This window comes from Salvelinus fontinalis, chromosome 2, assembly GCF_029448725.1.
Source record: "Salvelinus fontinalis isolate EN_2023a chromosome 2, ASM2944872v1, whole genome shotgun sequence".
Classification (NCBI taxonomy): Eukaryota; Metazoa; Chordata; class Actinopteri; order Salmoniformes; family Salmonidae; genus Salvelinus; species Salvelinus fontinalis.
In genome coordinates this window covers 99188699-99208846 of record NC_074666.1, presented here as the reverse complement: position 1 = coordinate 99208846, position 20148 = coordinate 99188699, and the positions used below count along the sequence as shown (strand labels likewise).

The 20148-nt window shown below is 46.7% G+C and overlaps 1 protein-coding gene across 2 annotated transcripts; it reads right to left on the bottom strand.

The window, feature by feature from the left end:
• On the bottom strand, positions 1 to 19850 carry nde1 (nudE neurodevelopment protein 1). 2 transcript variants are annotated; one of them, XM_055897297.1, is made up of 9 exons: positions 19611 to 19850; positions 17512 to 17654; positions 17154 to 17307; positions 10964 to 11112; positions 9567 to 9703; positions 7853 to 8101; positions 7661 to 7746; positions 5070 to 5221; positions 1 to 4336 (listed from the first exon to the last, which is right to left on the bottom strand). In XM_055897297.1, exons 2-9 carry the CDS (start codon positions 17595 to 17597, stop codon positions 4288 to 4290), a joined length of 1062 nt encoding a protein of 353 aa, XP_055753272.1. In that variant the 5' UTR covers positions 17598 to 17654; positions 19611 to 19850; the 3' UTR covers positions 1 to 4287. The 2 variants fall into 2 exon arrangements, with proteins under 2 accessions (XP_055753272.1, XP_055753264.1); XM_055897289.1 differs by having other exon boundaries at positions 19615 to 19850.
• Between the last annotated feature and the right edge of the window lie 298 nt (positions 19851 to 20148).

Below are 20148 nucleotides of genomic sequence, written 5' to 3'. Positions count from 1 at the left end.
TTTCACCAAGTCAGTTTTATTGAGGACAGTTGGGTCAGAGACACATTTAACCAAACATGACTTATTAGATACAGGAAGAGGCATCCCAGGATGAAAAACAGATTTCATGGAAAAGCTAAATGTGTATATTTTAGTACAGAAGCTTGTGAGTGGCTACACAAAGCAACAACATGACATCTCATTGGGTGTCCATCTCTGTGACTTCCTGATTCAGAGAAACAAGACACACCCCATCCATACAGGGAGGTTTTTAAAGCTAGAAATGTTTTTTTAAATGATATTGCTTCATACATTCTACCCCCTGAGCAACAAGCAGTAACAGTAACACGTAGACAGCATCCACTCCCATTTTAAACACACAGAACATTTATATTTTATTACATCCTATATTATTATTAGTACCATTCAGGGAAAAAGTAAGAACCCAAAGCAAGTGAATCAACCCTTACATGTATTTTGTAACATAAAACACTTCCCCCTTCATCACAGAACCAGGTTCCTTTCAGGGTTGGGCTCAGTTCCATTTCAATTCAGTCAATCCTGGAAGTAAACTGACCTTCCAATTACAAATGTCTCAATTTAAAAGTGTATTTCAGTTTACTTCCTAAATTGAAACAGAATTGGTAACTTTTTATACTCCTGGATGACAAAAGTACTGAACTGAACAGCCAACTAATAATATTCTTAATAATAAATAAACCCTGTTTATTTTTAAAGAAGCACCTAGCTCTGGGCAGTAGGTAAATCTGTAAGGATTGGATAGGTATAAACATGGTGAATACTTCACCTAGCCTAATCAGAGGACAAGGTGGAGGTGTTATTTACCATATTGCGTTGCTACTCCCATCTATCCAACCGTTTCAGATCTACTACATTTGCACGAGGACCTAGGAGGGTAGTTGGGGCTAAATATTAGTTTGTTTGGCATTAAGTCTATGAAGCTATATCATTGGCTAGAACTGAATGGGCTGAGGTGTATTACCGGTACCTGAGCAGTAGAAAGAGACCTATTTAATAAGGTCAGACCACACTGAGGTCCCAGCTACACAGAGAGACATCTTTAATAAGGTCAGACCACACTGGTCCCAGCTACACAGAGAGACATCTTTAATAAGGTCAGACCACACTGAGGTCCCAGCTACACAGAGAGACCTCTTTAATAAGGTCAGACCACACTGAGGTCCCAGCTACACAGAGAGACCTCTTTAATAAGGTCAGGCCACACTGAGGTCCCAGCTACACAGAGAGACCTCTTTAATAAGGTCAGACCACACTGAGGTCCCAGCTACACAGAGAGACATCTTTAATCAGGTCAGACCACACTGTGGTCTCAGAGTAAGGCACAAAGCTTCACCCAACAGGGTATAAACGACTACGTGCTGTTCATCAACATACGTATGACAGTATTTGAGTGCATCCATAAATGTATAGTACCCTACTTTTGACTGGCTCCTACGACTGAGTAGTCTGCCCTTACTTTTAACTGGGGGAAAAAGAAGGGCCCTATATAGGGAATGGGTTGGTATTTAAGACACAAGCCTGTCATCACAGAATGAACCAACCAATACATAGGGGTGAGAATGATCAACCAGGTATTCAAACCCACATACCCAGGCCATTGAGTGCCTTTAGAGACTGTGTTAGCCCACTGAGTTAAAGCCAAGGCATTACCCTAGGGAGCTAACGCGAGTCTTCAGATCTCAGGCAAGGTTATTCACCATGCAGGGATTGTAACCCCAGTAGTTTACCCTTGGGGGTAATTGGCCCATCCACAGGGACTACTTGAAAAGACTCATGAGACCACAGGCTTACTGGTCAAAGACTCATGAGATCACAGGCTTACTGGTCAAAGACTCAAGAGGGGGTTATAGGGCAGAGCATGGAGTACATTACATGGTGGGGTACATTACATGGTGGTGTTCTGTACAGGTTGTGAACCACTGGTTTATCCTAGCCAAATAACCTCTGTTACACTTGCGCCTGCAATATACAATATGTTAAACACTTGTCATCTTGAATGGGTTAAAAACCCTGAGATTCCAAACCACAGTGACATTCATTGGGTTGAAAAATTCAATTCTGGTAACTAAAAAAAAAAAAAAAAGGATTTCCAGAATTCCTGGTTGGAATGTTGTATTATTTGTTTATTCCTGCTTGATTCTGTGAATCTTCTAACCCTGATTTATGGAAAATGTGGGAACTTTGAGAAAGTTAGCGGAATTTTGCAGCCCTAGTCCTTCACAGGTAAGGCCGTTGCATAACAAAAATACATCTCGTCTCCCCTCTGTGCAACATACGTGGCTCTCTGAGTTTATATCCAAATATCAACATGTCCACGTACAACTATAAAATACGGCTTCAATCGCCACGTGGATTACTCATGGATTGTTCATTCATTCAAGACTTCTACTAGTAAGAAAATCCTACTGTATTGCTATAAACACATTATAGTTCGAGAAGGCATCATTAACTTTGGTAATCTAACTCTGTTATAATATCAGCCTAGCCACGTTGAAGATCTCTATCAGCCTAGGCATGTTGAAGCTCCATCAGCCTAGCCATGTTGAAGCTCTAAAGGTGAGCGCAGACTAGCGTTCAGTCAGGTTTTTACCAGGCTGACGTGCCACCATCAGTAGCACCCTCAACACCATAGACTAGGATAGACGGCTCTTGTTCCACAAAGCCGGTTTAAGCATGGGCAGAGCGAGCCAGAGGACTTTCACCATTTTGAAGTAGACAAGTGGCTGGGACTTGCTATGAGTTAGGAAAGGATTACATAATTCCATCCAGGTCAGTAGGACTGATAAGCCAATGAATTATACTATACTAACATTACATAACTGCAGGTGCCAGTAAATCACCAACCTTGGCTTTACACCCATTCAGACAACACCCTCCAGGGGGCAGTAAATCACCATCCTTGTCTTTATACCTGTTCAGACAACACCCTCCAGGGGGCAGTAATTTACCAACCTTTGCTTTACCGTTGAAGAAGAAATTGACTACTTTAAAATTGAAAAATCCCTCAATGGCACTGCCCATGCTGTCACAGAAGCCCTCTCTATGCCGAACACATTCCTCAACCTAACCAATCACCCACAGATCTAGGATCAGATTACCCTAACCCCAATCCCCAACATTAGCCATTACAGGGACCACATCTGATCCTGGACCTGCAGTAAAAAAGTGCAAAGTATATCTATTCCTTACCAAACCTTCTACACCAACTTTCCTTCTGCCTCCTGACTAGTCCCAAGATGTCCTCTTTTTCCCAGAAATCCTGGCTGAAGGATTCCAGATTCCCTGCTTACTACACCCTGATTCTGGGAATCTTCCAACCAGGATTTCTGTAAAAACAGGGTATTTTTGGGGGAAAGTTACCTGAATTTAGCAACCCTACTCCTGACCCTCTTAACACTCCTTCCACTTCCTGTCCTTAACCAGTAGGTGTCACTGTTCACAGTATTATTATTCAAACATTGGTAGACAAAACAAGGGGGTGTATTCAAGTGAAGTAAAATATATTTTTAAATATAATCATTATTATTGTGTGGATAAACATTCATTCCAGTAAGACTTCTTCCTCCATAAAACAACAAAAAGGAACAAAAACAGAACACATCAAATGTAACAACAAAACACGTGCCGTCCTGTAGCGAGACACTGTGGTTACGTCTCAAATGGCACCCTATTCCCTACATAGTGCACTACTTTTGACCAGAGACCTATAGACCCAGGTCGCACCCTGTTCCCTAGATAGTGCACTACTTTTGACCAGAAATGGGTCCGCTACAGGTTAGTCCCAACAGGAAGTGCCAGAGCCATAAGCCCCGCTCCTAGAAGCCTCGCTCAGTGCTCGATAAGAGACCCCCAGGGCCAAGCATCCTGGGTAAAGCGCAGAGGAAGGAGTACCGTTGATCCGTGACGTCATCAAAGCTCCTCAACGGCGCTCTAGAAAAGTTGATATCAACACTGACGTTCCATGACGTTCCATTGCATTAGAGGGTGAGGTTCTGTCTCAATGACATTCTAGAACAGTTCTAGAACTCTAGACTCATTTCCGTGATGTCCAGTGATCTGCTCCATTCCATTCCAGAGTGAGAGCTGTACGCGAGCACATTAAACCCCATTGAAAGCTGAAAGCTGGGATACAAGCCTGGTGACCTCGGGAGACTGTGCTGGGCAGGGACATATTACCACCCTTCGGTGTCTAGTGAATACGACCCTGATAGATATGTAGCGAGGGGTTGATGAGGTGTGGGGCTAGGGTGGGGGGGCAGTGGGGGTTCACAGAATCATTTTGGGTCCTGGTCCGAAGTCTAACATCTTCACCATTCTGTAACACACAACAGAAACAAATTACTTTAACAGCACACTATGACTAACAGAATGTTTGACTTCAACTCGGGCTATTTTCAGACTGTCCTTCCCCAATAGGCCTTGTTGTAGGTTCTTGGGTTTGACTTCTGTTAGGATAAGGATCATCATTGTTCATTAATATCATGTAGCCTACCTAATCAGCTTTATATTTGTTCATTAGGTTGTAGGCTACGACATTACGACTAATGGAATATTTTTTTTTAATGTATTGGTCTTCAGTGTCCATTTCATTCTCTGATGGGCCGTCGTGTGCCGGGCTGTCAGGTTCCAGTTTAATGTAATACACACTAAACAGAATGTAGATCCCCGACACACTAAACAGATCAGAATGTAGATCCCCGACAGAGTATATGTCTGTTACAAACTAAACAGATCAGAATGTAGATCCCTGACAGAGTAAATGTCTGTTACAAACGAAATAGATCAGAATGTAGATCCCTGACGGAGTAAATGTCTGTTACAAACTAAACATATCAGAATGTAGATCCCTGACGGAGTAAATGTCTGTTTACATTACTTGATTCAATTGTAGATAGGCTATGAAATGGTCAAGTCATTGGTTAAGTAACAAATGGCACCCTATTCTCGAGTGCACTACTATTAACCAGGGCCTATAGGGATTAGGGTGCCATTTGAGATGCAGTCATTATTGAGCTAGTCGTAGAGATAGTTATAGTTGATCCCCTCACCCTTTCTCGTAGAGTCCGTTGGAGGTGGATGGTGTGTCAGAAGAAGTGCCTCTCTGAATGGGTGGCTCCCCCTGTCCCCCAGAGAGGGTACTGCAACCAGGAGACTGTTCATAGACAAACTCCCTACAGGACGCGAGTTTAGACTCCAGGTTCTGAAAACACAGGTATGGATGGATGGATGCAGGCACAGGCCGCAGACACACAGTTATGTTATGTGTTTGTGATATCGTGATCAGTGGGGAAGACAGAACAGTGTTGTGGTCAAAGAGGAAGATGGAGAGAACAGAACAGTCAGCAGACTTCCTGTTACAGCTGTACGACTTACAGGAAACAGATGTTAAATCACAGACAGAACCCCTGCCCTATCTGTATGAGGGAGGTATTAGTGCAGGGGTTCTCAACCTTTCCCCCCAAGTCCCCCTTTTTTAATGTCACTTGAATATAGGCTATTCAATAAACACCAGCTTGATTTTGGTTTAATTTGAACATTTTGTTGTTTTGAAGCTCATTTCAAGTCATTCTACGTAGTTTAACAAAACTTAGGGAGGCTATTTAATGATAATAGATTTAGAAAATAAAAGTCTAGACCTGATTGCCCCAAATGTTATTCCACTACCAATTATGTTTTATTAGAATTATTTATATTAACCCTCAATTTAATTACGCATACTCTTTTACAGAAAGTGATTCGATCAATTGATAGCGACAGTCACATTGTATCAGATGACTTTCCCAACCAAAGTCCAATTTCTCTGACTCCTCCACTTTAGAAGGTCATAGCTCAGCTTCTGAATGTCATAGCGACAAACCAATATATACACCCATGTACATCAGGGCCACGTCTTCTTCTGCCATTTCACTGCCTGTTGCTAACCTAAAGCATGTCACTGCCTGTTGCTAGCCTAAAGCATGTCACTGCCTGTTGCTAGCCTAAAGCATGTCACTGCCTGTTGCTAGCCTAAAGCATTTTACTGCTTGTTGCTAGCCTAAAGCATTTCACTGCTTGTTGCTAGCCTAAAGCATTTTACTGCTTGTTGCTAGCCTAAAGCATTTCACTGCCTGTTGCTAGCCTAAAGCATTTCACTGCCTGTTGCTAGCCTAAAGCATTTCACTGCTTGTTGCTAGCCTAAAGCATTTCACTGCCTGTTGCTAGCCCAAAGCATTTTACTGCCTGCTGCTAGCCCAAAGCATTTTACTGCCTGCTGCTAGCCCAAAGCATTTTACTGCCTGCTGCTAGCCCAAAGCATTTTACTGCTTGCTGCTAGCCCAAAGCATTTTACTGCTTGCTGCTAGCCCAAAGCATTTTACTGCTTGCTGCTAGCCCAAAGCATTTTACTGCCTGTTGCTAGCCCAAAGCATTTAACTGCTTGCTGCTAGCCCAAAGCATTTAACTGCTTGCTGCTAGCCTAAAGCATTTTACTGCTTGTTGCTAGCCTAAAGCATTGCGGATTTATGCATAATTTTAGATCTGTATAAACTGCAAATTGTAAAAATAAAATTATAATAATAATTACCCCTCAAATAAAGGATGGTCCCGCGCCCCCCCCACCAAATGTTGATGACCCATATGGAGGTTGGGAACCCCTAGTGGAGTTGTTGTGTAGTGTGTAGTGTGTAGGTGGGTAGTTGTGTAGTGTGTAGGTGTAGGTGGGTAGTTGTGTAGTGTGTAGGTGGGTAGTGTGTAGGTGTGTAGGTGGGTAGTGTGTAGTGTGTAGGTGGGTAGTGTGTAGTTGTGTAGTGTGTAGTGTGTAGGTGGGTAGTGTGTAGGTGTGTAGTTGTGTAGTGTGTAGGTGTGTAGTTGTGTAGGTGGGTAGTGTGTAGGTGTGTAGTTGTGTAGTGTGTAGGTGGGTAGTGTGTAGGTGTGTAGTTGTGTAGTGTGTAGTGTGTAGGTGGGTAGTTGTGTAGTGTGTAGGTGGGTAGTGTGTAGGTGTGTAGTTGTGTAGTGTGTAGTGTGTAGGTGGGTAGTGTGTAGTTGTGTAGGTGGGTAGTGTGTAGGTGTGTAGTGTGTAGGTGTGTAGTTGTGTAGTGTGTAGTGTGTAGGTGTGTAGTTGTGTAGTGTGTAGTGTGTAGGTGGGTAGTGTGTAGTTGTGTAGTGTGTAGGTGGGTAGTTGTGTAGTGTGTAGGTGGGTAGTTGGGTAGTGTGTAGGTGGGTAGTTGTGTAGTGTGTAGTGTGTAGGTGGGTAGTTGTGTAGTGTGTAGTTGTGTAGTGTGTAGTTGTGTAGTGTGTAGGTGGGTAGTGTGTAGGTGGGTAGTTGTGTAGTGTGTAGGTGGGTAGTTGTGTAGTGTGTAGGTGGGTAGTTGTGTAGTGTGTAGGTGGGTAGTGGGTAGTTGTGTAGTTGTGTAGTGTGTAGGTGGGTAGTGTGTAGGTGGGTAGTGTGTAGGTGGGTAGGTGTGTAGGTGTGTAGTTGGGAGGTGGGTAGGTGTGTAGTGTGTGTATAGGTGGGTAGTGTGTGTATAGGTGGGTAGTTGGGTGGTGGGTAGGTGTGTAGTGTGTGTGTAGGTGTGTAGTGTATAGTGTGTGTATAGGTGGGTAGTGTGTGTATGCGTATTAGAAGACAATCATCGCAGACCTTTAATGAACATCATCTTACCCCGACTTTCCTCAGCAGTTCTCCTACGATGTTGAGAGCTGAGATACGTGTCGACGTGGTGAGAGGAGCACCTGATAGGCCATCGCCTGAACACACACACAATAATAAAAGAGCTTTACATCTCCTGGTGTGATCCAGGAATTTAATGAGTAGATACATTTTACACATGAACACAAACACGGGTGCACTCACCTCTGCTGTAAGAGGGTGGGGGGGTGGTGAAGGGGCTTGCTGAGGGGTGGGGGGGTCTGGAGGGCGTGGAGAGGAGGGATGGAGGGAGAGCAGGAGGGGCGGTATGGAGGGATGAGGGCGGTCGTGTGGATGAATGGGAGGTATGGAGGGATGTTTTTTCCTCCGTCTTGTCTGAGGAAGAGTCTTTGGTGACAGTGAAGGAAGGTCGTCTTTCCTGCTTCTGTTGGACAGCCAACTCCTGTCTTAGATCTAAGACACACATAGAGAGACAGTAAGAAAGCCTGTCCCTTTAAGAGTGACTGATGATGTCATAGCTAGCACAGCTCTGAGGGATCATTCCATCCCTGGTTCAGCCCCCTGCGCCTGTGGAGAGGAACCTCCGGCTTGGAACATTATTATTTCTAATTAATCACACACACAGAACCACCAGTTAACCAGACCAACGGGACCGCCAGTTAACCAGACCAACGGGACCGCCAGTTAAACAGACCAACGGGACCGCCAGTTAAACAGACCAACGGGACCGCCAGTTAACCAGACCAACGGGACCGCCAGTTAACCAGGCCAACGGGACCGCCAGTTAACCAGGCCAACGGGACCGCCAGTTAACCAGGCCAACGGGACCGCCAGTTAACCAGGCCAACGGGACCGCCAGTTAACCAGGCCAACGGGACCGCCAGTTAACCAGGCCAACGGGACCGCCAGTTAACCAGGCCAACGGGACCGCCAGTTAACCAGGCCAACGGGACCGCCAGTTAACCAGACCAACGGGACCGCCAGTTAACCAGACCAACGGGACCGCCAGTTAACCAGACCAACGGGACCGCCAGTTAACCAGACCAACGGGACCGCCAGTTAACCAGACCAACAGGACCGCCAGTTAACCAGACCAACAGTTAACCAGACCAACAGAACCGCCAGTTAACCAGACCAACAGGACCGCCAGTTAACCAGACCAACAGGACCGCCAGTTAACCAGACCAACAGGACCGCCAGTTAACCAGGCCAACAGAACCGCCAGTTAACCAGGCCAACAGAACCGCCAGTTAACCAGGCCAACAGGACCGCCAGTTAACCAGGCCAACAGGACCGCCAGTTAACCAGACCAACAGTTAACCAGACCAACAGGACCGCCAGTTAACCAGACCAACATGTCCGCCAGTTAACCAGGCCAACAGTTAACCAGACCAACAGGACCGCCAGTTAACCAGGCCAACAGTTAACCAGGCCAACGGGACCGCCAGTTAACTAGACCAACAGTTAACCAGACCAACAGAACCGCCAGTTAACCAGGCCAACAGTTAACCGGACCGCCAGTTAACCGGACCGCCAGTTAACCAGAACAGGACCATTAATTCATAACACAGAGACACATGAACACTGTCCCAGCCTGATGCCTCAGCCTGCAGCACAAGACCCACACCGCCTTACACCTACAGTTGTATATAGAGCCAGAGCTGAATGGAACGCTTTACCAATCCAGATTTCTCAGGCAAAAAGTAAAGACCATGTGACTGGACAGGAAATAGAAAGCATCAACTGACTGTTAAATGTGTTTCCTGTCAGGTATTTTAATTGTCTGTATTGTCTACTTGTTAAATGTTTGTAAAGTCTTCATTTGTAGTTGTAATGTCTTATTAATTGGTGTTGGACCCCAGGAAAATTAGCTAACATGACGGCGTTAGCTAAATGGGGATCCTAATCCTAGACACACCTCTGGCTTCATCCTTCAGTCTCTGAACTGACTCCAGTAGGTTCTCCTTCTCGTCCAGCTCACTTTCCAGGAAGGCATTCCTCTCTATCACATGGTTCATCCTTTGTTCAAAGTCCTCCAGAGACATGATGGTAGCCCTGATGGAGGGGTGACAGAGAGGAGGAAAAGATGAATAGGTAGAGTTAGTGTACATCATTAAGAACCATTCTCTATTCTACATGTACAAATCCTGCCAGTGAGATGGTCCAGGGAGTACAGAGAGGAAAAAAAGAGGTGCTTATGATATAGGGGTCTCTCCAGGTCATCGTTAGCCTGCTCCAGTTAAACCCCCCCCCCTCTCTCCCACCTCTTGGATCTCTCCAGGTCATCGTTAGCCTGCTCCAGTTAAACCCCCCCCCCTCTCTCCCACCTCTTGGATCTCTCCAGGTCATCGTTAGCCTGCTCCAGTTAAACCCCCCCCCCCTCTCTCCCACCTCTTGGATCTCTCCAGGTCATCGTTAGCCTGCTCCAGTTAAACCCCCCCCCCTCTCTCCCACCTCTTGGATCTCTCCAGGTCTTCGTTAGCCTGCTCCAGTTAAACCCCCCCCCCTCTCTCCCACCTCTTGGATCTCTCCAGGTCTTCGTTAGCCTGCTCCAGTTAAACCCCCCCCCCCCCCTCTCTCCCACCTCTTGGATCTCTCCAGGTCTTCGTTAGCCTGCTCCAGTTAAACCCCCCCCCCCCTCTCTCCCTCCTCTTGGATCTCTCCAGGTCTTCGTTAGCCTGCTCCAGTTAAACCCCCCCCCCTCTCTCCCACCTCTTGGATCTCTCCAGGTCTTCGTTAGCCTGCTCCAGTTAAACCCCCCCCCCTCTCTCCCACCTCTTGGATCTCTTCAGGTCATCGTTAGCCTGCTCCAGTTAAACCCCCCCCCCCTCTCTCCCACCTCTTGGATCTCTCCAGGTCATCGTTAGCCTGCTCCAGTAACACCCCCCTCCCTCTCACCTCTTGGATCTCTCCAGGTCATCGTTAGCCTGCTCCAGTTACACCCCCCTCCCTCTCACCTCTTGGATCTCTCCAGGTCATCATTAGCCTGCTCCAGTAACACCCCCCTCCCTCTCACCTCTTGGATCTCTCCAGGTCATCATTCGCCTGCTCCAGTTACACCCCCCTCCCTCTCACCTCTTGGATCTCTCCAGGTCATCGTTCGCCTGCTCCAGTTACACCCCCCTACCTCTCACCTCTTGGATCTCTCCAGGTCATCGTTCGCCTGCTCCAGTTACATCCACCTCCCTCTCACCTCTTGGATCTCTCCAGGTCATCGTTAGCCTGCTCCAGTAACATCCCCCCCTCTCCCTCTCACCTCTTGGATCTCTCCAGGTCATCGTTAGCCTGCTCCAGTTACATCCACCTCCCTCTCACCTCTTGGATCTCTCCAGGTCATCGTTAGCCTGCTCCAGCTCTCTGATGTATTTATGGAGCTGGTCTCTGATGGCCGTGGTCTCAGCCAGGTCTTCTTCCAGAGTAGAGATCTGACGGTACACCTCCGAGTGCTGCCTTTCATACTTCTCCTGGAGGGGGTACGGGGTAGAAGTGGTCAACAGTAGTACACTGTTGTGTTTCTCAACTCCTCCAGTACCCCCAACTCCTCCAGTACCCCCAACTCCTCCAGTACCCCCAACTCCTCCAGTACCCCCAACTCCTCCAGTACCCCCAACAGTGTTTCTCAACTCCTCCCAACTTATCAACTAATCACCAAGCCCTCAATGAGTCGAATCAGGTGTTTGTTCGAGGCTAATCTATGCGTTTCAAATGCAGAACCTAGGAGTATGGGCCCTGTTCTATAGCAGTACACTATATGGGGAAATCAGACGCATAAATAGTATCTTTATAAGACTTAAGTCGACTCCTGTGTTGTTCACCACAGGGTGATGGTAGTGTACTACAACAACCACAGGGTGATAGTTAGGCCATATTCATCAAGACAACCCAGAATATCTCTTCAGATACACAGGGTATATGAAATATACAGTCAAGTGTTCCCAGCAAAGACAGATACCAGCCAGCAGTTCAGCCTGACCTGACAGTCTGTTAGGGAAATGACCAGATGACAAGACGAGCTCACTTAAATTTCTGCACCATCTCAATTATCTCTGCATGCAAATACTCACGTTATCCAGTAGCCATGTCAGTCTAATGGGCCTGCAGAGTCTAATCTTTGCTTCCTCAATTTCTCTCAAAGCTCATTGGAGGAGGGGATACAATGTCCCTCCCTCCTCTAATGAGCTCTGAGAGGAAACAAGAATTTTGACAGCTAGTACCTTTTTCACACACAGCCTAGGTTTGGTAAGAGATATAGACAGGATGCTATAGCTTTTGTAACTTCCTGTCTGACTCAACCGCTGGCAGCGTGTCACAGGAAGTACATCCATCAGGAAGTGAGAGTCAGACATCGTCAGCGGTTCCAAAGTGACGTCACCTCAAGCACAGCCAGGCATGCACTAACGCCCCCGTACCTCTGATTCAGAGGGTTACATGAGGAAGACACATTTCAGTTGAATGTATTCAGTTGTACAACTGACTAGGTATCCCCCCATTTCCATCCACAGCTATGCAAATAGTCATAACGAAGAAAAGAATATCTAAAAAATCCTGACAGCTGTGATGGAAAGAGGAAGTTTCAGTAATAAAATAATTAAAAATACTGACAGACTGTCATCCATTGGATGGAAACCTACCAACCGACAGTCCCTCAATTAGCCTGTCAGCTACATGTATTTATTTTTGTATTGTAAGTTAGTCTAGCAACCAGCTATCTAAACGTGTAGTAATCAAGGTCTAATTACTGACCGGGGGCCCCCATTGATTTTGCTAGTCAGTCTCACTCAGATATCATATTAAAAACAGCAAACATTTCTCTCCACCCAACGGCAAAATGTGTACGATAGCAAGAAATTAGCGGTAAACTGCTGATTGTTCTCTGCCTCGTGGCAAAATTACATGAAATGAGTTATAAAACTGCTGAATCTCTTCTCTGCCTCGGGAGGTCTGGAGTGCACACCTCTTGTGATGAATATAATCACACACACACACACACACACACATACATATAAACACACACACACACACATACACACACATACATATAAACACACACATACAAACACACACACACACACCTGTCCCATGGAGAGCTCTCTAGACTAGCAGCCTCCCTATCATCCTCAGAGATAGCAGGCTCATAAACACTGGCCCAAACTGTCAGCTGGCTGATAGGAAAATACCTATTCAAATACAACTGGGACTGCAGGCATTGCATCAGACAGACCCGGGCCACGTTCAGTAGCAAAACGTTGTCGAACATTGAAAACGGTCCCTTCCTGCCTGAACTGTGCTCTTTGGAATGTCTTGCCCGTAACAGCCAAACTCAATATCCACGTTGACTCTCCCTCGTGTCACTCTGCTGCTGAGCTTGATGGACAGTCTTGACCTGAAGTTGACAGGTCAACTTGTTGATGCGCCCCCCCCCCCCGTGGGCACACACTTGACCTGGTCCTCAGTGACCCCATCAACAACACGCAGGTCTATGATCTCGGTGTGCCTGACCACAAGGTTGTCTCACTGGACTTGACATTCCTTTCCCCTCTAACCAAGTCCAAGCATACGTTGCCAGAACTAGAAAAAAAATGTTGACCCAGCTAGCCTGTCAGTGGACAAAATTGTGGAGTTCTACAACCAATCCCTGACCAGTGTGCTTGACCCTCCACGCCCCCATAAAAATACAGGACATCACATTCGCTCACTCAGCTCCCTGTTAAACTCTATGTCACGAACCGGCTCCTAGCCCATAACAAATAGGGAAACAACGTGGAAATAATAGAGTGAACTATATACAGTTAACAATGGAGTGTGTAGTCAGTTAGTGGTGTAAGTGAGTGGTTGCCTGCATAGATGGTGATAATGATGGGTGTTGAGAGGTGCCAAAAACAAACTAACCACAAAATGCCACAACCAAAACATAACAGTGTGTCTGCGTGGAGAGAAGTCTCCTCGATGTATGGGGAGAAAGGTGTATTTATCCCCGGGACACACCCGGGCCCAGATGTGTCCCATTTCACTGATGACCCTCCCAGCTCCGCCCACCAACATCCTATTAAGGATAACAAGAGCAAAGAGAAAGAATTCAGCAGACAGAGGGGGAGGGTCGTCACATCCAGAACTGAAAAAAACTAAATCCATTGGCTGCATCCTGGAGAGTCTTAGAAACTTGGGCCTCACCATCCTTTTAAGAACAAGGTCAACAGCCCCCTTCTGAAGCCCGCCCTGGATCCAGAAGTGCTGGCCAATTACAGGCCAATATCCAACTTCCCCTTTCTAAGGTGTTGGAAAAAAAGTGGTTGATGTACAGCTTCAAGGCCATCTCAGTCAGAACCACCCATTTGAGAAGTTCCAGTCCCGTTTCCAGCCAGCCCACAGCACTGAAAAACGGCCCTACTCAGACTCACCAACGACCTGCTGATGGCGGCTGATGCCAGCTCCCAGTCTCCGGATCCTCCTGGACTTGCGTGCAGCTCTTGACACGGTCGACCACCCCGCCCTCCTGAAATGCCTCCGGGACACCATTGGACTGTCTGGACCAGCTCTGAGCTGGTTCCACTCCTACCTCTCAGACAGGACTGAGTACATGTCGCTAGGTGGGTCCAGGTCCCAGACCCACCACATCACCTGCGGTGTCCCACATGGATCTGTTCTTGGACCCATCCAGTACATGCTCCCCCTTGGGTTGTGTGGAATCTCCTTCCACTGCTATGCTGTTGACACCCAGCTGTAGGCGTCAACTGCCCCCAAGTCCCTCTGATGCATGTGCTCGTCTGAACACCTGCCTTGACGAGAGGAGGGCATGGATGCAGCAAAACGTCCTTCAACTGAACAGCAGCAAAACAGAAGCCCTACTAGTTGGCAGCCAACACCAGGTCCAGCAGGCACCAATAACACACCTCACCATTACAGGACAGAACATCCCTCTGTCCCCCCTCAGGTTCCAGTCTGGGTGTATAGCTCCATTCCTCCCTGACCTTTGACAGCCGCATCAAACAAAAGTGTAGAACGTCAATCTATCACCTCAAGAACATTGACCAAACTCAGTCCCACCCCCTCACTCAGTCTGATGCAGAGAAGCTGGTCCATGCCTTTATCTCCTCAAGGCTGGACTACTACAATACACCCTTCACCTGGTTCCCTGGCAGGAGTCTCCAGGACTACTACAACACAGTCTTCACCAGGATCCCTGGCAGGAGTCTCCAGGACTACTACAACACAGTCTTCACCAGGATCCCTGGCAGGGGTCTCCAGGACTACTACAACACAGTCTTCACCTGGATACCTGGCAGGAGTCTCCAGGACTACTACAACACAGTCTTCACCAGGATCTCTGGCAGGAGTCTCCAGGACTACTACAACACAGTCTTCACCAGGATCCCTGGCAGGAGTCTCCAGGACTACTACAACACAGTCTTCACCAGGATCCCTGGCAGGGGTCTCCAGGACTACTACAACACAGTCTTCACCTGGATCCCTGGCAGGAGTCTCCAGGACTACTACAACACAGTCTTCACCAGGATCCCTGGCAGGAGTCTCCAGGAGCTCCAGTACATCCAGAACAGCTCTGTCAGGATCCTGATGAGAGTGAGGAAACACCATCACATCACCTCCATCCTGGAATCTCTGTACTGGCTCCCAATCTAATTCCAGATTGAATTCAAAACCCTCCTGCTGACTCATCACTAAGCTAAGGACACTGGGACTAAACACCTCCCTCTGCAACTGGATCCTGGACTTCCTGACGGGCCGCCCCCAGGCGGTGAGGGTAGGTAGCAACACATCTGCCACACTGATCCTCAACACTGGAGCTCCCCAGGGGTGCATGCTCAGTCCCCTCCTGTACTCCCTGTTCACCCATGACTGCATGGCCAGGCATGACTCCAACACCATCATTAGGTTTGCAGACGACACAACAGTGGTAGGCCTGATCACCGACAACAACGAGACAGCCTATAGGGAGGAAGTCAGAGACCTGGCCGGGTGGTGCCAGAATAACAACCTATCCCTCAACGTAACCAAGACTAAGGAGATTATTGTGGACTATAGGAAAAGGAGGACCGAGCATGCCCCCATTCTCATCGACGGGGCTGTAGTGGAGCAGGTTGAGAGCTTCAAGTTCCTTGGTGTCCACATCAACAACAAACTAGAATGGTCCAAACACACCAAGACAGTCGTGAAGAGGGCACGACAAAGCCTATCCCCCCTCAGGAAACTAAATTAGATTTGGCATGGGTCCTGAGATCCTCAAAAGGTTCTACAGCTGCAACATCGAGAGCATCCTGACTGATTGCATCACTGCCTGGTACGGCAATTGCTCGGCCTCTGACTGCAAGGCGCAACAGAGGGTAGTGCGTATGGCCCAGTACATCACTGGGGCTAAGCTGCCTGCCATCCAGGACCTCTACACCAGGCGGTGTCAGAGGAAGGCCCTAAAAATTGTCAGACTCCAGCCACCCCAGTCATAGACTGTTCTCTCTACTACTGCATGGCAAGCGGTACCGGAGTCCAAGTCTAGGACAAAAAGGCTTCTCAACAGTTTTTACCCCCAAGCCATAAGACTCCTGAACAGGTAATCAAATGGCTACCCGGACTATTTGCATTGTGTACCCCTCCCCAATCCCTCTTTTTACGCTGCTGCTACTCTGTTTATCATATATGCATAGTCACTTTAACTATACATTCATGTACATACTACCTCAATTGGGCCGACCAACCAGTGCTCCCGCACATTGGCTAACCGGGTTATCTGCATTGTGTCCCGCCACCCACCAACCCCTTTTACGTTACTGCTACTCTCTGTTCATCATATATGCATAGTCACTTTAACCATATCTACATACTACCTCAATCAGCCTGACTAACCGGTGTCTGTATGTAGCCTCGCTACTGTATATAGCCTGTCTTTGTACTGTTGTTTTGTTTCTTTACTTACCTATTGTTCACCTAATACCTTTTTTGCACTGTTGGTTAGAGCCTGTAACTAAGCATTTCACTGTAATACCTGTTGTATTCAGTGCACGTGACAAATAAACTTTGATTTGATTCATAACAATGCCCCTCCTTATCTCAAGGAACTGCTCTTCCTCCATAACTCTACCCTCAGGTCAAGCGATAACCTGCTCTCCCTCCATAACTCCACCCTCAGGTCAAGCGATAACCTGCTCTCCCTCCATAACTCTACCCTCAGGTCAAGCGATAACCTGCTCTTACTCCATAACTCCACCCTCAGGTCAAGCGATAACCTGCTCTTACTCCATAACTCTACCCTCAGGTCAAGCGATAACCTGCTCTCCCTCCATAACTCCACCCTCAGGTCAAGCGATAACCTGCTCTTCCTCCATAACTCCACCCTCAGGTCAAGCGATAACCTGCTCTTACTCCATAACTCTACCCTCAGGTCAAGCGATAACCTGCTCTCCCTCCATAACTCCACCCTCTGGTCAAGCGATAACCTGCTCTCCCTCCATAACTCCACCCTCAGGTCAAGCGATAACCTGCTCTCCCTTCATACCTTGTAGTTCTCCAGTTCCATGTGTAGCCTGTTGTTCTGTGTGACGAGTTCTCGGTTCTGTGTCTCACACTGCTTGAGTTCAGTCTCCAGTTCCACCTCGTAGTCACGACTCATCTGCTGGAACTCCTGCAGCTCCTCCTGTGCCTCCTCAGCCCTGGGAGAGGTTAGGCGTCAAGATGGTGGTCGTGGAGTAAGAGAGGACACTACGGTTTAAGCAGATACCTGTGGGTACCTCTGCTGGGGCCTGGCAGACTGCTCCTTTCTCTGTGTGTGTGTGTGTGTGTGTGTGTGTGTGTATGTGTGTGTGTATGTGTGTGTGTATGTGTGTGTGTGTGTGTGTATGTGTGTGTGTGTGTACCTCTGTTGGTGCTTGGTCGCCAGTTCCTTCCAGTAGTCCACCTCCTCCTCCAGAGAGACAAACTTAAGGGACTCTGGTTCTCCCATCTCTGCCCACACCACTGGTCACTCTTCTCTCCCCGATCTCCTCTCTTACAGTTCTCACTGAGTCAGTAAATGGAAGGAAGGAAGGAGGGAAGTAAGGCGAGAGTCAGTAAATAGAAGGAAGTAAGTAAGGCAAGAGTCAGTAAATAGAAGGAAGTAAGTAAGGCAAGAGTCAGTAAATAGAAGGAAGTAAGTAAGGCAAGAGTCAGTAAATAGAAGGAAGTAAGTAAGGCAAGAGTCAGTAAATAGAAGGAAGTAAGTAAGTCAAGAGTCAGTAAATAGAAGGAAGTAAGGAAGTCAAGAGTCAGTAAATAGAAGGTGAGCCAGTAAATAGAAGGTGAGCCAGTAAATAGAAGGTGAGCGTCTGTTAATAGAAGGTGAGCGTCTGTTAATAGAAGGTGAGCGTCTGTTAATAGAAGGTGAGTCAGTAAATAGAAGGTGAGTCAGTAAATAGAAGGTGAGCCAGTAAATAGAAGGTGAGCGTCTGTTAATAGAAGGTGAGTCAGTAAATAGAAGGAAGGCGAGAGTCAGTAAATAGAAGGAAGGAAGGAAGGCAAGAGTCAGTAAATAGAAGGAAGGAAGGAAGGCAAGAGTCAGTAAATAGAAGGAAGGAAGGAAGGCGAGAGTCAGTAAATAGAAGGTGAGTCAGTAAATAGAAGGTGAGCCAGTAAATAGAAGTAAGAAAGGCCAGAGTCAGTAAATAGAAGGAAGGAAGGCCAGAGTCAGTAAATAGAAGTAAGAAAGGCCAGAGTCAGTAAATAGAAGTAAGAAAGGCCAGAGTCAGTAAATAGAAGGAAGGAAGGCGAGAGTCAGTAAATAGAAGATGAGCGTCCGTTAATAGAAGGTGTGTCAGTAAATAGGTGCGAGTCAGTAGGCTAAACTTAGATGATCAACAGTGTTGATACTCTTTCTTCCAAAAGAGATAAAGAGTTCTCTATTCATCATTTCCAAGTCAACAATGTGCTTCAGGCAAGAAAGGACAGCAGAAAAGGGTTACAGGAGTTTAGTGCAAACTACAACGACATAAGTAAGCCATCACCTAGCTAGCTAAGGAGTGGGCTGTCAGTGTCAACTGATGACAATAGGCTGGCTGTCAAACTATAGGAACTCAAAGAAAAGTAGGACGACAAGGCTTAATGAACATCAATTTGATTTATAAAGCCCTTTTTACATTAGCCAATGTCAAAGTGCTGTACAGAAACCCAGCCTAAACCACCAAACAATGCAGATGTAGAAGCACGGTGGCTAAGAAAAACTCCCTAGAAAGGCCAGAACTTAGGAAGAAACCTAGAGAGGAACCAGGCTCTGAGGGTTGGCCAGTCCTCTTCTGGCTGTGTCGGGGTGGAGATTATAACCTAGAGAGGAACCAGGCTCTGAGGGGTGGCCAGTCCTCTTCTGGCTGTGTCGGGGTGGAGATTATAACCTAGAGAGGAACCAGGCTCTGAGGGGTGGCCAGTCCTCTTCTGGCTGTGCCGGGTTGGAGATTTTAACAGAACATGAATATATCATGTTTAATCAAACAAAGAAAATAGACCAATTTGGAATATGACTTGTTTATTTTGTAGCTATTGCCATTCTACTCATAACCAAAGTCTTAAAAGCAGTGTTTGTAAGATTTAAACAATATCTGAACTTGTACATTCAAGTATTTGCTAACTGATGTTTGGTAACAAGCAAACAAGGCAGCAAGCAAAAGAGACTGCACTTTGGTCAGAATACAAAAGGGGAAGTGTATTCTCGCCTTCACACCAGTGACAAGCAGTGTCAACTGGATAACGTTAGATTGCTATGCTTGCAATATGTAGTCTCTGGTCAAAATAAGTAGCTATGCTCTGGCATTTATTTTCTGCCAATTTTACAATAACGCAACCAGAGTCAGAATTGGCAAAATGCAGTTACAAATGTATATGTGCAGACAGCATCATTTGCCTATACAACGAACTATCGAACGAGTCTGTCATAAATTCATGTTACAATCGCGATTTAAATCCCAGTAAATTGACAGTTAATACTAACCTACCTAGGATTGCTTGCGGTGGCTAGCAGCCGGTGCTCCAACAGTGCCGAAAGATGACGGTACCTTTATAACAGAGCTACAAAACGGAACAAAAGTATCCAGCAAATGTTGTTACATAGCTCATTCCTTGGCCGAAAGTAGTAACAAAGTTACCACATAGAACAATGCGAAGGCTGCATATATATCTCTTTTGTCCAAAGAAGACTCATCGCTAATCCTCCAACCACCGCGATAGTTTAACCGCTCACCATTGGTCGGCTATACTGTCAATCAAGTGTGTAGGGCGATGAATGGCCAATCGCGTTCATGATTTGCCTACGAGGTCGGTTAAATCAAATGCGCTTTCAAGCAGAGAGGAAGAGGCGAAGCGAGAGGTTTCACTCCGCACAAAATCTGTCCAAGAAAATGTTTGTAAGGAGGTCAATGAGTGTCGAATTTGGTAAACAAAATGTGTAATTTCTAATTTGCTACGTGAGGCTTATATGATATAATAAGGTTTTGTAATGGTTTGGTATTTACAAATGCACTGATATGAGT

Coding starts and splice junctions, on each gene's coding strand:
- nde1 (XM_055897297.1), bottom strand. CDS start 17,597: ATGGGAGAACCAGAGTCCCTTAAGTTTGTCTCTCTGGAGGAGGAGGTG. Junction 17,308..17,511: donor GCGACCAAGCACCAACAGAG/GTACACACACAC, acceptor AACCTCTCCCAG/GGCTGAGGAGGCACAGGAGG. Junction 8,102..9,566: donor ACTGAAGGATGAAGCCAGAG/GTGTGTCTAGGA, acceptor TGTGTGTCTTAG/ATCTAAGACAGGAGTTGGCT.